This window comes from Balaenoptera acutorostrata, chromosome 4, assembly GCF_949987535.1.
Source record: "Balaenoptera acutorostrata chromosome 4, mBalAcu1.1, whole genome shotgun sequence".
Classification (NCBI taxonomy): domain Eukaryota; kingdom Metazoa; phylum Chordata; class Mammalia; order Artiodactyla; family Balaenopteridae; genus Balaenoptera; species Balaenoptera acutorostrata.
In genome coordinates, this window is record NC_080067.1 from 11474978 (window position 1) to 11489545 (window position 14568).

Sequence of the window (14568 nt, forward strand, 5' to 3'; positions counted from 1 at the left end):
AGGATTTATTTCTTTCAGAATTTCCTTTAATGATGTAATTTTTTTTGGCAATTTCATAATTTATCTTTATACTAGTTTAATTAAGGGACTTCTATATTATCAGAAATACAAATTTTTGTGGCAGGAGTTAAGTAAGCTTCCCCCATTAAGCCTATTTGTGTCCAAGCAATGCCTAGTATGTAAACCCTTGAAAATTACTTTCATAAATTGAGTATACAGTGCACAGATTTAGTCCAGTCTTCCCATTTCTCTGTGTGCAGAACTCCTCTCCACGCGGCCGCCTTCACAGACCATGTAGAGTGTTTGCAGCTGCTACTCAGCCATAATGCTCATGTCAACTCTGTGGACTCCTCTGGGAAAACACCTCTCATGATGGCTGCAGAAAACGGACAGACAAATACAGTTGGTAAAGAAACTGCTTAAGGCTTTTATTACTCTAAGTGTGGATATTGCTTATGTATAATGTAGCTCCCATCTGACTCTAGTTCACTGAATTTTGCATTAGTTATCTCACCGCTCCTGAGATTTAAAACCTTTTACTTGCTTACACCCACGTTTTCGTTAGGCCCACAGTATTTCCATTTGCCCTTACTGATTGAATAGTGACATTACCAGGCAGTGTTAGGATAGTAGTTAAGAACCCTGGCTCTGGAGTCAGATCGAATGTGGTCCTAGATTGCCAACTAAGCAACCTCATGCCTCAATTTTTTCATCTATAAAGTGAGAAAAATAACAGTATCTACTTTGTAAGGTTGTTTTGAGGGGTAAATAAGTTACTGTAAATCCAGAGCACTTAAAACAGTCTTTGAAATTTAGTAAAACCTCACAAAAGGAATGGTAGTTGCTGTTGTTCTTGTCTGTTACTTATACAACAGTATAACAATATGGTATAGACCTTTATATTACAGTGTTTTTTGCCCTTAAGTTTTTGCTGGAGGGATATTTTTCCTTTCTGTCTTCATTTCTCTACAGTGAGTTATTAGTAATCTGAGGTGTATGTTCATAAACAAAAGAGTTGATAAAATTTTTCCTCGCAGAGATGCTGGTTAGCAGTGCTAGTGCAGATCTGACTTTACAAGATAACAGTAAAAACACCGCCCTCCATTTGGCTTGCAGCAAGGTAGGTACACATCCTAAGGATATATTTTCATTGTTAATATCAACAGTGGCATTTAAAGTTTTTCCACTTAACTAAAATGAACAGAGCTAGGGACCAAACCTCTCTAATAATCACTGACATCAGATTTCTTGGGAAGAAATACTGATGTGTTAAGCACCGTGGTATATGAAAGTTTCCAGTAAGCCAAGTAAGTTTTGGACTACAAGCCTAAACGTAATGATTGTCTTTCTCTAATCTCTCTGATCTTAAATATTCCTGTCCTCTTCTGTAACCCCATTACACCAACACATGTTCGGGCAAATATTTAAGGCATTAGCCAAGAAAATGCATGGCATATGTACGGTGATGTATATGTTACATGGACTAGGGTCGGGGTGTATTGAGTGTATAAATTCATCTTTAATGGTGCTGAAGTTTTTAAGAGTTATTTGCCATAATTTTAGGGTCATGAAACTAGTGCCTTGTTAATACTGGAAAAGATAACAGATAGAAACCTCATCAATGCAACCAATGCAGCTTTGCAAACGTGAGTACTTTCAGTGTCTAGTGTAAACCTTGTGACCTATAATTATAAAAATGATTAATGGGGTTCTTTTTTAACATGGGACCATTGGAATCAGTCTGTCACAGAAGCAGTTAAAAAATAAGGAACAGTTCTTATAAGTGACAAAACTCATTTCTAAAATCATCATAATTAAAAGGCATATTGCTAAAAAAGCTTTTGAATTGAAATGTGTTGTTTCTCAATCCAATTTTGTGGAGGAAAGTAATACTGTGTGTGTTTTATGGCAACCAACTGGAATAATACATTATTTGACACTAGCAGTAAATGAAGCAAAAAGTTTTATACGTGTCTGTAAGCTAGAGAGATTTCAGAAATAATCAGGTTCTAATTGTGAACCGCCAGCCTCCAGGTGACTCCTTAAGTCCTGGATCAGTGTCTCCCATTGTCCTCTCTCCATTTTCATTTGCTATTCTACTTTGAGACTTAGTAAAGAGAAAAACCTTATAATACTGGTTCCCATTCATGTATCAGTCAGATCCCTTAAGGGTCCAAAAATGAGTCATGGAACCTGTAAACTGTTTTCAGAGCCTGTTGGAATTTGTGCTGTTGCAATTTACAGTTTTTATTGTATATTCTATTATACATGTTTGCCAACCACATTTCTTAAAACAACAACTTAAGAAGGCAGTTTAGTTAGTAAAATCTCTTCAAACATTGAGTCTTGAAGGAAACTCACAAAAGGGTTTGGTGAAGGTGGAAACCTGTTGATGGGCCCAGTGCTGAGCTCAGCTGCATGACGGGGCCTGACAGTGCACTGCACGCTGGCTCTGCCGTGCCCCGCTCCCATCTTCATCGCTGTCAGGACCACGGGCCTCCAGTTTGCATCTCTAGATCTGCACAGCCAAGCAAAAATGGTCTTCAACAACCAGGATAGAGAGAGTGAACGAGCACACACACGCATGGGCGTGCACACATGTACGTGTACACATATTTTTTTCCCTCCAGACCTCTGCATGTTGCTGCCCGAAATGGGCTAACAATGGTGGTTCAAGAACTTTTGGGGAAAGGAGCAAGTGTGCTTGCAGTAGATGAAAATGGTAAGTAGCTTCTGTATTCTCTTTCCTTAACCTGTTAGAAGCTTTCATCTTTTGATGATCCATATTTGAAGTGAAGTAGACTTGGATATTTTTTATTGGTCAAAGAGAAGAGCTGAAGTTAATACTGACTAGGACTTATACTTTGTGGCAAAGGGAATAAGGGCAAGAGAAGCAGGAAAAGTCCATCTAACAGGTGAACTTCTGAGTTTCATGTATTTATTAAATCAGAGTTAGGGTTTACTAACTTTGGTTTAGTGATACCGCCTTTGTTTATCTTAGTATTCAAAGAATTTGTTCTGTCAACAAATATTTATCAAGGCCCTTACTTAAATGCCAGGTTTTGTCTAAAGCTAATCTTCCCACTTGTGCACTCTTTTGCATACTTGAGACTGCCACTTTAGCAATTCTTTGCTTTCGTGTCCTGTAATAATGACTTTTTTGTAGGAATCTTTCTAGATTATTCCCATCAGCATAGGAACATTATTTCTCTCATCTTAAAAAATCTTTCATTACTCCCACTGCTCCTACCAGCTGTTGCCATATTTCTCTGTTCCCCTTTGCAACACAGTTACTCAAAAGTTGGCTCTCTCTCTGTCTCCACGTCTCCTTTTTCTTGCTCTCGTGAATCCCCCCGGTCAGGCTTTTACCCCCATCGCGCTACAGAACGGTTCTCAGCAAGGTCACCAGTGACCACTGCAATACTAGGAGTCACCTCTCCTTTCACTTGACACATCAGAATTTGACACAACTGATTATTTCTTCTTTAAAAATAAGAAAAGGCTTTTAATGTGGAATTGAAAACATATGTGAATAAGGGATGTGAAGGTTGCAGTTTACCATTGCTAGTGTCCACTATTCCCCCCAAAAATCTCCATACTTTCCATTGTGCTGCACACTGTTCTGGGATCAGTAGGTACAGATCACTTCAGGGCAGGATAAGAGGGAGAGTCGGAAAGAATACATATGATTTGATTATAATATCCTTCTTTAGGATATTCTTTTTTTTTGTTAATTTATTTTATTTTATTCATTTTATTTTTGGCTGCATTGGGTCTTTGTTGCTGTGCGTGGGCTTTCTCTATTTGCGGCGAGCAGGGGCTACTCTTCGTTGTGGTGTGTGGGCTTCTCATTGCGGTGGCGTCTCTTGTTGAGGAGCGCGGGCTCTAGAGCGCACGCTCTGTAGTTGTGGCACACTGGCTTAGTTGCTCCGCAGCATGTGGGATCTTCCCAGACCACGGCTTGAACCCATGTCCCCTGCATTGGCAGGCGGATTCTTACCACTGCACCACCAGGGAGGTCCCTAGGACATTCTTTGTTCACAAATGCCTGGTTCCTTGAATTGATAACCAGGTGAGGATTTGTAACTCACTACTTTGTTGGTTAGATTTAAATAACCAGATTTACTGGAACTGAAAATTTTTTGTTTGTTTTTTATTTTACTCATTTCTTATTGAGGTATAACTGACATACAGTATTATATTAGTTTCAGGTGTATCCCTTTTTTTGGATAAACTTTCTTTACTTGGCTTTTAGGACTCCACATTTTCTTAGTTTTCCTCCTACAGTACTAGTTACAATTTCTTGCGCTATCCCCAGCTTGTTAATATTGGAGGGCTCTGGGACTCAGTACTGAGTTCTTTTTGCTTTCCCTACCTACATTCACTCCCTGGGTGACCTCATCCAGTCCTTTGGTTCTAAACACTACCTCTGTGCTGAGAATTCCTAAATTTCTGTCTCCAGCTGCCTAATGGACAGTGGATGTCTAATGCACACGTCCAGAACTGAACTGATGGGCCTTTCTCTCCCCCTCTGCCGAGCCTGCTGTGCCCACAGCCATCCTTGGCTCAGCTGGTGACCGTTCCCATCCTTACAGTTGCTCCTCGACCCCTCTCACACCCAGGGCACAATCCACCAGCATGTACTACTGACCCACCTCCAAAAAGTATATTCAAATTATGCCCACTTTTTGCCCTCATCTACCACCCTGGCCAGGATCCTTTTAAAATACATGGGAAGATGCTTCCCTCTGAATCTCAGTTTACTGATAATCCTTAAATGATCTCCAAGGCCCTACTAGGTCGTCCCGCTCCCCATTACCTCTCCCACCTCATCTCCTACTCTTCCTCCGTCGCCGGCTCCTCACACCAGGGATGTACATGCATTGTCATGTTTGTTCTGGCTGCTTGCTTCCTCTGCTTGGAACACTCTGCCCCCAGCAATCTCTGACTAAACCCTTCACCTGTTTCCAGTCTTAAGTCAAATGTCATCTCTTCAATGAATCCCATCCTGACTACCCTTTTTATACTGCAGCCTGCTGCACACCCCCCCATGGCATTTTCAGTTCTTGTTTAACCTGCTCTACTCCTTCCGCATTCTTTTTTCCGTAGAGTTTATCTTCTAACATGTGAGGGCAGGAGTCTTTGTCAGCTGCACTCACAGATCTCCTCTGAGCAGTTAGAAGAGCGCCGGGCCATGTGGGGCTCAGTGGGTGCGTGTTAGGTGATGATGTGCCGAGAACTGTGCTAAATCCTGCAGGGACAGTGTAGAGTAAGACAGCCTGCTTCCTTGAATGGCAGTGCATATAAACCCGCCGTCACAAGGCCCTTGACGCAGTTCGGTTAGAATAACCCTAGAATGCCATGAGAGAGATCGGGGAAGGCATCCCGCAAAAGTGCGTTCTGAGCCAAAATCCAAAGGACAAGTAAAAAGTGGGGAGAAAACTTTTTAAGCAGAGAGCGTGATGTATTTAGAGATACAACGCAGGGCAACATGAGTACTGAGTTACACCAGAGTCTCTTAGATCAAGTGGCAAAGGATCTGTGTATCAGGGAGACAGCAGCTAGTCTGAAGAGGAGCAAGCCTAGACTAGGAAACAAGTTCACAGTTAGGGGTGGAAGGAGGGGGTGGGCAGAATTAAGGCAGAGACATTGGAGATGAAAGGACGTTGATGTTTCTAGAGCCCTTTTTTTTTTTTTTTTTTTTTTTTTTAATTTATTTATTTTATTTATTTATTTATTTATTTTTGGCTGTGCTGGGTCTTCGGTTCGTGCGAGGGCTTTCTCCAGTTGCGGCAAGTGGGGGCCACTCTTCATCGCGGTGCGGGGACCGCTCTTCATCGCGGTGCGCGGGCCTTTCACTATCGCGGCCCCTCCTGCTGCGGGGCACAGGCTCCAGACGCGCAGGCTCAGCAGCTGTGGCTCACGGGCCCAGCCGCTTCGCGGCATGTGGGATCTTCCCAGACCAGGGCTCGAACCCGTGTCTCCTGCATTAGCAGGCAGATTCTCAACCACTGCGCCACCAGGGAAGCCCATTTTTTTTTTTTTAATTTATTAATTTGGTTGCACCGGGTCTTATTTATTTCTATATTTATTTTTGGCTGTGTCGGGTCTTCTTTCCTGTGCGAGGGCTCTCTCTAGTTGCGGCAAGCGGGGGCCACTCATCATCGCGGTGCGCGGGCCCCTTCACTATCGCGGCCTCTCCTGTTGCGGAGCACAGGCTCCAGACGCGCAGGCTCAGCAGCTAGAGCCCTTTTGATGGGACTCATTGGAACTCTGGGAGGGAAGAAGTCGCCTGCAGCCTGGTGTGGGGTGATGTGTGGGGGAAGTGCCGTTGTTTAAGATGAGAATGTAGGAGGAAGAGCTGGGTTCAGTTAGGGACATGAGAAGAGTTCACTGGAAACTCCAAGTGGGTAACTGGATTGTGGATATATGGATCTGGAGCCCAAAGTCAGCAAGATCTAGGTTGGACATAGGGATTTGGGAATCATCAGTAAAATGTAGTCACGAAATCCATAGAAGTGAGTGGTATCACCCACTAAGATAAGTTTAGACTCTCCTAGCTATAAAAGAAACTTTCACTATCAGTAAATTACATTTCTGGAAATAGAGCAACTATAGAGATTAAAATCAGGAGCCTAAATCACTAACCTGTATAATATATTTGGTCACACTGTGAGGCTCTAAATCAATAGCCAATAGGCAATCTTTGTTGATCATTTTCAAGGTTTTATATAGCTTTTCCTTATAAAGAGATGGAAGGGATAGTATAACAGATGATAATGAAGGTCGCCTGTGACCTGATGTCTTCTGACATACTTTGCAATGTGAAATAGTAATCACGGTCCAAAGTTGGCAAGTCATAGTAAGTACCCATCTTATTTTACAATCAATTCTAACCTTCAAATTAATGATCCAGTTATAAATTGCTCCAGTAACAACAGAGGTTGATGATTAAATTAGGCTCTATGTTCTCACAATCTTCTCTCCCTACCCAACCAAGTGTTTCCTTCCTCTGTTGTATTGATACTCTGTGGTGCCTTAGGGCTAAAGTCAGTCTTCTTCTGCTAAAGAAGGGAACATATACAAAGGAAACATTTGTTTTGACTTAGGAGCTTTAAACCTGTTTAGTTTATCTGTTTTTCTTCAGTGGACTGTGACCCTAAAAGAGAAGTTAATTGATGGCCATGAGTCATTCATTGAACAAGCATCTTTTGAGCACCTGCTCAGAGCCTCATTCACCAATCTGTGCACATGTACGTTTCTCAGCATGTAAGCACTTAACAGAACGACAAATTAACAGTAAGACTCTCCCACCATTCTGAACAAAGATTGGTCAGTCTGTTTTTTTCCCCTTATTCTAGTCTGATATTGTCTATGAATCTGTACGGATAGAGGTAAGTTGTGAGATAGTGGAGGAATCATCCATCCTGGGCCTCAGTTTCCTCTGCTATAATGTAGTCTGTTAGGTCTCCTCCCACCCTAGATTTCTATGACTTTCCTCTTTCTCTACTTATTGGAAAGTTCTCAGTCATTCCAGTAAAACCAATTTATTATATAAGCTAGGTAATTTAAAGTACGTGTAAAGTTGAAGGGCTTTAGGCTTATTTCCTTGTATTAGTGAAATGAGTCTTAGGATGAGTAATTTTTAAATTTTATCTTTAATTCTAGGCTATACCCCAGCTTTGGCCTGTGCTCCCAACAAGGACGTGGCTGATTGCCTCGCTCTCATTTTGGCCACCATGATGCCTGTCTCATCAAGTAGCCCTTTATCATCTCTGACATTCAATGCCATTAACCGTTATACAAACACCTCAAAAACAGTCAGCTTCGAAGCCTTGCCCATCATGAGGAATGAACCCAGCTCCTACTGCAGCTTCAACAACATCAGCGGGGAGCAGGAGTACTTATACACTGATGTGGACGAGCTCAATGACTCCGATTCCGAGACCTACTGACCGGCTGAGCCAGAGGTCCAAAGGGGGAGTTCTGGCACTGACGCTTCAAACTGTGCTTTTCAGGAAAAAGGCACTTTCTTATTCACGTACAAATTCACCCTAAGAGGAAAGATGACAGAGTGGGCGAATAGAAGAAATGTGGTAACATTAGGAAGAAGAGTTTTAAAGGCAAGTTTTGCAAAAGGAACTTCTAGAATCTTGAAATAAACTTGACCAGAGGACAACACTTTGATGGCACATTGCTTTGTGGAATTATGTAATTTGGTTTTGCAGTGCCAAGAATTATTTGGGACACTGTGTACCCTAATCTGCTCACACAAGCAACACTATCGTGAAAGAAGAGATAAGGACACTAGATTTCAGTTTTATCAGTAAAACTACAACTAAATTTAAGGGCAATAAAAGTTTGGTACAGTAGGCATGATGTGCACAGCAAATTGCCAAAGGACCAAATAACTCAAAGGGTTTTAATAGAATGCCACTTTGCGGAAGCTGGAGCGGGTGAAATGAGACATTATCTAAACCAAACTTTAATATTTCTGAAAATGAAGCTGAGATTTGGTTTTAAACGTTGATTTTTTTTTTTAAGAAAACATCTGAAAGCCTTCTAATACTGTATTAAACCATGAGAGAAAGCAGATGTATTTTTACATTTTTTTTTCTTTTACATAAAAATTTTAAAATTCCAACTTTTATAATATTAGAATTGAAAACCAGCTGATTGGGTGCAGTCAGGGTGAAAATATTTGTGATGTAGACATGAGGTAGATTGGTGTCGGGCTATTGTTGCCCAGTTTTGAATGGTTTAGGTTTAAAATTGAACTATTTTTGTTTGAAAATGTAAAGAATTTCCTAGAAGAAGGAAATTTCATGAAATCAGGAAGTAGATGATTTTCACCCTGTTGCAGCCAAGTGGTCCTGGGGAGTTGAGTTTTCAACCTCACTACTTTGGATGGTACACCTTCATCGCCTGTGTCGCCCTTGTGCCTCCACAGTGGATTGGGGGATTTTCGTTGTCATTGTTTAGTGAAGAATCAAAAAGAGAAACACCCTTGTTATTCATAAGTTAACGCCATCAGGTTTCTCTCGGAAGGCATTTCTATATTGGGCAAGGTTTAAAATACTAAAGCCTTTAGGTCTTATTGACTTTTAAAGTAGGGTGTTTATAACATGCTACTGTTTAGGGAAGGAAGCAATTGCCTGCCGAATTGGAAGACTGCCTTTTAAATAACAGAAAGAGGGGGGAAAGGCTGATGTTTAGGCTTTTAAATAACAATTTATATGGGTCTGCTTTTAATGTAACTGTCACTTTCCCAGTGAAAATGATTTCACATATGTAGGGGGTCTTCCAGGTCTGGGTAGAGTTCCATAAATTTTCACAAAATGATACCCAATTTCATTTTATTCTTTTTGTATTGTGAAACTGGAAACTTTATGACATTGTAAATTATCAGCTGGTTTTTCTGAATATAAAGTGTGAAAACACAGAACAGTATTTTGATCTATTTGATAATTTTGTGGGTTTTTGAAGAATTAATGAGCATGTAAATAGAAATAGTGACTGCTTGAATACTGTATTTACTTGCACTCTTTCAGTACATCAAGATTCCTGTATATTTTAGAGTATAATAAAACACAGATGTGAGTTGTATTTAATAATGTATTTGTATCTGTGCATATTACCTAAAAATCTATAAAGTTTCTAGGGCATTGACTACTAGATTTTAAGCATTTTTTTCTAAAATATTTACAGAAATTATAAATGTAATCATCCATCTTTTCTTTATAATATAAAGAAGTCATAATGGACCCTTCCTAATTATTAGTGGTAGGAAGGTGAATATGCATTTTAAAGACAGCGGACTACATTTTCTATTGTACCTTTTGAAAAAAAGAAAAAACTCAAGAGGATTCCAGAAGGTATACATATGTGTGCTTTCTCCTTCCTTTTAGGAATTCTCTTCTGAATTCCCTGAGGGAATTTTCTAGAATCTCAGAATTGAAAGAGACCTGAGGTTCATCCAGTCTAACCTCTTAGCAAATACAGGAGTCCCTTCTACAAGGGTGATCTTTCCACCTTGAATACTTCCAGTGACTCTACCTCACCAAGCAGTCCATTCAGTTGTTGAGCAGCTCTGTTAGAAAGGTCTTCCTTAGGTGGAGCTGAAGCCTCCTTCCCTCCTGGGAACTTCTGTCCTTGGGCCCTGGTCTGTCCTCCAAGAGAAGGCTGAGAACCTCGGCAGGATGACTTATGCCCTCTGCCGTGTCTTCTCTTTTGCAGGCTATTTGACTTGTCTGCTGAAGTGATTTCCAGAAGGACTCATTAGACACACTGTTAGATTTACCGCCTCTAATGAAACCCAAGGTGTAGCTATAAAGTAACAAGCTGTTTTTAATTTATCCTCACACATACCAGAATTTAGATCTTGCATCATTTTATGTAAATGATGCCATGACTGGAAATACTGGTGAGGTGGGTCTTCCGAATCACTTGCCCACTTAGGAAAGCTATTCCATTGCTCTGTGATCCCATTTTGTGATAGTCTGTCCCCCAGCTTGATCAACCACTTCCTTTGGTCGGCACCTGGTGAGGGGAAACCCAAAGTACTGTCCAGAACAGTATCTTAACGGCGCTAGTATTGTTGGGGGAAGCACGCGGACTGCTTGAATGAAGGGACACAGCGCCAGTGAGTTCCTTTATAGTTACACCTTGTATGTCAGAGGCATTCAGGCCCTGTTCTGTAGTGGTTTTTATACCTGCACAGAATAGAAAAGCCTGTTTGCTTTTTTAACTTCTGCATGAAAGATGACATCTGAAGTATCTGCTATGTATTATAATACCAGCTTCTGTTGTAGAACTACTTTTAGGGCAGTGGTGGTAATAGCAAATGATCTCCTTTAATAAGACACACAACTCAAAACAGTGCCATTTAGTTCAGGATATCTGTAAGTGTAGCTGTCGATTTGGGGTTTAATTTCGCTTATATTGGACCTTTTAAATGAAATAAAGTTTTTTAATGCAATAAATCAAGTGTCTTTCATGTGCAAACTTCTTTTCCCTTAAAATATCTGATTAGTGTTCAGTTGTAACTGGTTTTTACCTTTCTTTAGAAACTTACTGAGTTTTCAATAAAGCTGTTTTACAATTTAGATGAACCTTTCTAAATGGGCTTTTCAAAACAGTTATTCAACAAATACTTACTGCTTGCCCGCTATATACTTGGGCATGGGAATGGGCAGAAAGTGAGCCTAGAAATTGGGATCTTGTCCTCTCGGAGCTCACAATTTCATCATGGAAAGGTACGTACCTAAAAGTGGAAAGTGTGAAAGTGTAATTGAGGTAGAGATGAACTGCTAACTATGGAGGGTCAGTGAACAACAAGTTCACTCTGGGAAGGGTGATCAGAACGGGCTTCTTGGAAGAGGTGGCATTTAGGCTGGACATGGAGGAACAAATATGATTTGAGCAGGTGGAGAAGGGGCAAATGATATCTTGGATGAAAAGAACAAAATCAGCAGTTCTTAAAATGGTTGGTGGAGGGGAGGTGGATGGAATAGATATCAGCACTTAGCATTCCCGAGCTAAAAAAAAGCTTATTATAAACATGTACAGAGATTAGCTGGAAGTGAGAACAAGTAGATATAAATAGGCGATTGGAGGAGCAGGTCAAGAAGACGTTAGTAACTTTTCCAAATCATCTTATGCTGATAATAACAACAGAAGGTGCATTTACGGTGTTTGTCATGTACCAGGCAAGGTTGTAAGTACTTGAAATCCATATCTTAATCCACACAACTGTCCTATGAGGTAGGTCCTATTAATAGCACCATTTAACAGGTGAGGAATAAGGCAAAGAGGTGAAGTGACTTCTGCCCAAGCTTGTTTGGCCAGTAATTCATGAAGCCTAGATTCACATCCAGGCAGTCATTTCCACCACTGGTGCTCAATCACCTGATGACCTCTAATATGCTTACCGGTCCTTGTTGAAATTGGCAATTTTGAAGTTGGACCATATGCTTGACTACTAAATTATGTAAGTTCCTTTCAGTTTTATTATCCTAGGTCACTAGTTTTAAAAGAAACAGAAATGTACCGCAGCAGATGTTTATTGAACACCTGCTGTGTCCCAAGAACTGTGCTAGGCTCTGGGCACAGAGCAGTGAGGAACGGAATGTGTCCTCGTGATGGAGCCTAAGAGAATGACATCTGCTTACATTTCTGTTGCTGTTGCTGCCTCAGGTCTCGTCAAGCTAAAATACTCATCCTCACTTATGCCTTTGCAGGTTGGCTGACGGGCTCAGCCGGGTGACGCCTCAATCTGGAGTCTGGCTGGGCTTGACCGCTCATCGTGAGTTGGGCTCGATCTGCTCCATCTGTGTTCTCTGTGAACGAAGCACAAGAAGGCAAGCCTGACCCACACAGTTCATGCCTCTGCATGCATCACTGCTGCTAATACTCCACTGGCCAAGCCCAGCCTCAGTGAGATCGGGCAGTTGGCTGTGCTCGTTGGGGAAGGATAATTGGAGTTCAGTTCACAATTCATTTAGCCCTGAAATGATGAGCCAGGCTAGCGTGTCATTGTTCTCAGTTTATCCCCGGGCATGCTTAGCAGTCTTTGCTCTCTGCCTGCTCCTTCCCTTGTTGTGGTTCCTTCTGGTGTAGGGGATTCAGATGTAAAACTGGGTAGCAAAAATGAATTTGGAATTGGAAAGCTCTTCCCTTGCCAGTGTCAAACTGATTGGGTAGGTGTTTGATTTCAGTGTAGCACCAGTCCCCTCTCTCATGTCTGACTGTGACCATCCCTTCCAAGTCAGAGCCTAATCTAACGGAAGACAGTAAAAGTACACGGGTGTAGAACACTCTCCACTGTCTAGGTCGTTTCCGCACCTCACAGTCTCCAGCACTCATGTGAGTCTCCATTTCTCTGCCTTCCTCTTTCTGTGTTATTTCTCATTTTCTTGAGGGTGGTTTACTCCTCTTGCCTTCCTATGATTCTTATCTGTCTTCTTTCTTGATTAGGACTGAAATGCAGGCTTGATTTGAAAAGCCAGTGATTTGATCTTAAAATATTTCTTCCTCTTCGCCCGTCTCTAAACTTAAAGAAAAATTGCATTTTCGCTTTTAAGCCCTTCAGCAAACATTTTTTGAGTACACACTCTGCAGCAGGCACTATCTTAAATCCTGGAGCTACACCAGGAATGAAGTCTCTGCCCTCAGGAAGCTTACATTTTAGTCGGGGAGAAAGACAAGAAGGATGTCAATGGTGATTATTCTGCAGAGAAAGATTTGTGAGATTTGGTATTTGGGGGAGATCCTTGATTTAAAAAATGCCTTGCCCGTTTATGCACTAGGGGATTACACAAACAATTTTTTTTTAATGGGATAACCTTTAAAAAAATATATATATATATATATATATATATATTTATTTATTTATTTTGGTTGCACTGGGTCTTAGTTGCAGCAGGTGGGCTCCTTAGTTGTGGCATATGGGCTCCTTAGTTGTGGCAGGCGGGCTTCTTGGTTGTGGCATGCAAACTCTTAATTGTGGCATGCACATGGGATCTAGTTCCCTGACCAGGGATCGAACCCCGGCCCCCTGCATTGGGAGCACAGAGTCTTAATCACTGCACCACCAGGGAAGTCCCTACACAAACAATTTCTGATGTGAGACACCATAAGGTTTTGCTGAGAAAGTGGAAGAATGTTGAAGCAACAAACTAATAAAAGCATGGAAAGGATAGAGAAAGATGGTGAGCTAATCCCCAAAAGCAAACCTGAGGTTAAACTAACCCAAAGCATGTCATAGGTTAACCCAGGCATCAATTGCCATTTAAATAGAGGGGATCTGGGTTGATTGAAAGTGTTTCTCAGATGTCTGCTAGCTCTGCCATCCCTAGTCCGTGACACGTAACTTGCTTAAACTAACTTCAGTTAGAAATGAACATGGCACAATGCTTGGGGTTAGGTTACCACTAAGCTCTAAAACAGGCTTTTCGGTAATGTTAGCCACCCCCCAAAAATGGGAAGTTGGTTCATTTCTGGTACCCAAAGTAACAGCAGGTACTGTTATATTGCCTCAGACCTAGTAGAAACAATCAAAACGCATTTTTTGTGTTGACAGTAAATTTTTCACTTAACATCTTACTTCTTGTGTAACCTGGTTTGAACTCTTATCATGCCTGCCACAAAGGTGGTAGGACCCAGTATACATGAGAGGAAAGTTTCTTGTGGTTCTGATACTCATGGTAAGAAATGGCAAAGTCAAAGAGAATGTGAGTGAAAAGAATTCAAGGTAAAAGGGCTTCTTGAGAAGAGCTTTGTCTCTCCTCACATCTAGGTGGCCATAAGTGTGTAGGGGCATGGGAAGAAAGTCCATTGGTTGCCTGCAGTTAGGTGACTAGTAGCATTAGGACCTAAGACATTGCAAATGGTCCGAAAGCTTTTTCCAAGTGATGTCAGTGAAAATGGCAGAGCAAGGACCACTGAGTCTTGATTAAGATCATTGAGCTTTGTGGCGTTTCAATTTGCTCAAGTTGCATTCCTCATTCCAGCTCTGCAGGAGCCTTAACAACTAAGCCCACATTCTTGGTGCAGACAAGCAGCCAGCAA

At 41.3% G+C, this 14568-nt stretch overlaps 1 protein-coding gene across 7 annotated transcripts in view; it reads left to right on the forward strand.

The window, feature by feature from the left end:
• ANKRD28 (ankyrin repeat domain 28) overlaps window positions 1–10982 on the forward strand; it is a 176676-nt gene extending 165694 nt beyond the window's left edge. For all 7 annotated transcript variants that reach the window (XM_057545192.1, XM_057545194.1, XM_057545193.1 and 4 more), the window contains 5 exons: window positions 261–406; window positions 1038–1120; window positions 1564–1646; window positions 2631–2722; window positions 7669–10982. In XM_057545192.1, the coding sequence (XP_057401175.1) occupies window positions 261–406; window positions 1038–1120; window positions 1564–1646; window positions 2631–2722; window positions 7669–7955 (691 nt within the window). In that variant the 3' untranslated portion in view covers window positions 7956–10982. The remainder of the gene's footprint in view (window positions 1–260; window positions 407–1037; window positions 1121–1563; window positions 1647–2630; window positions 2723–7668) is intronic.
• The last annotated feature ends 3586 nt before the right edge of the window (window positions 10983–14568 follow it).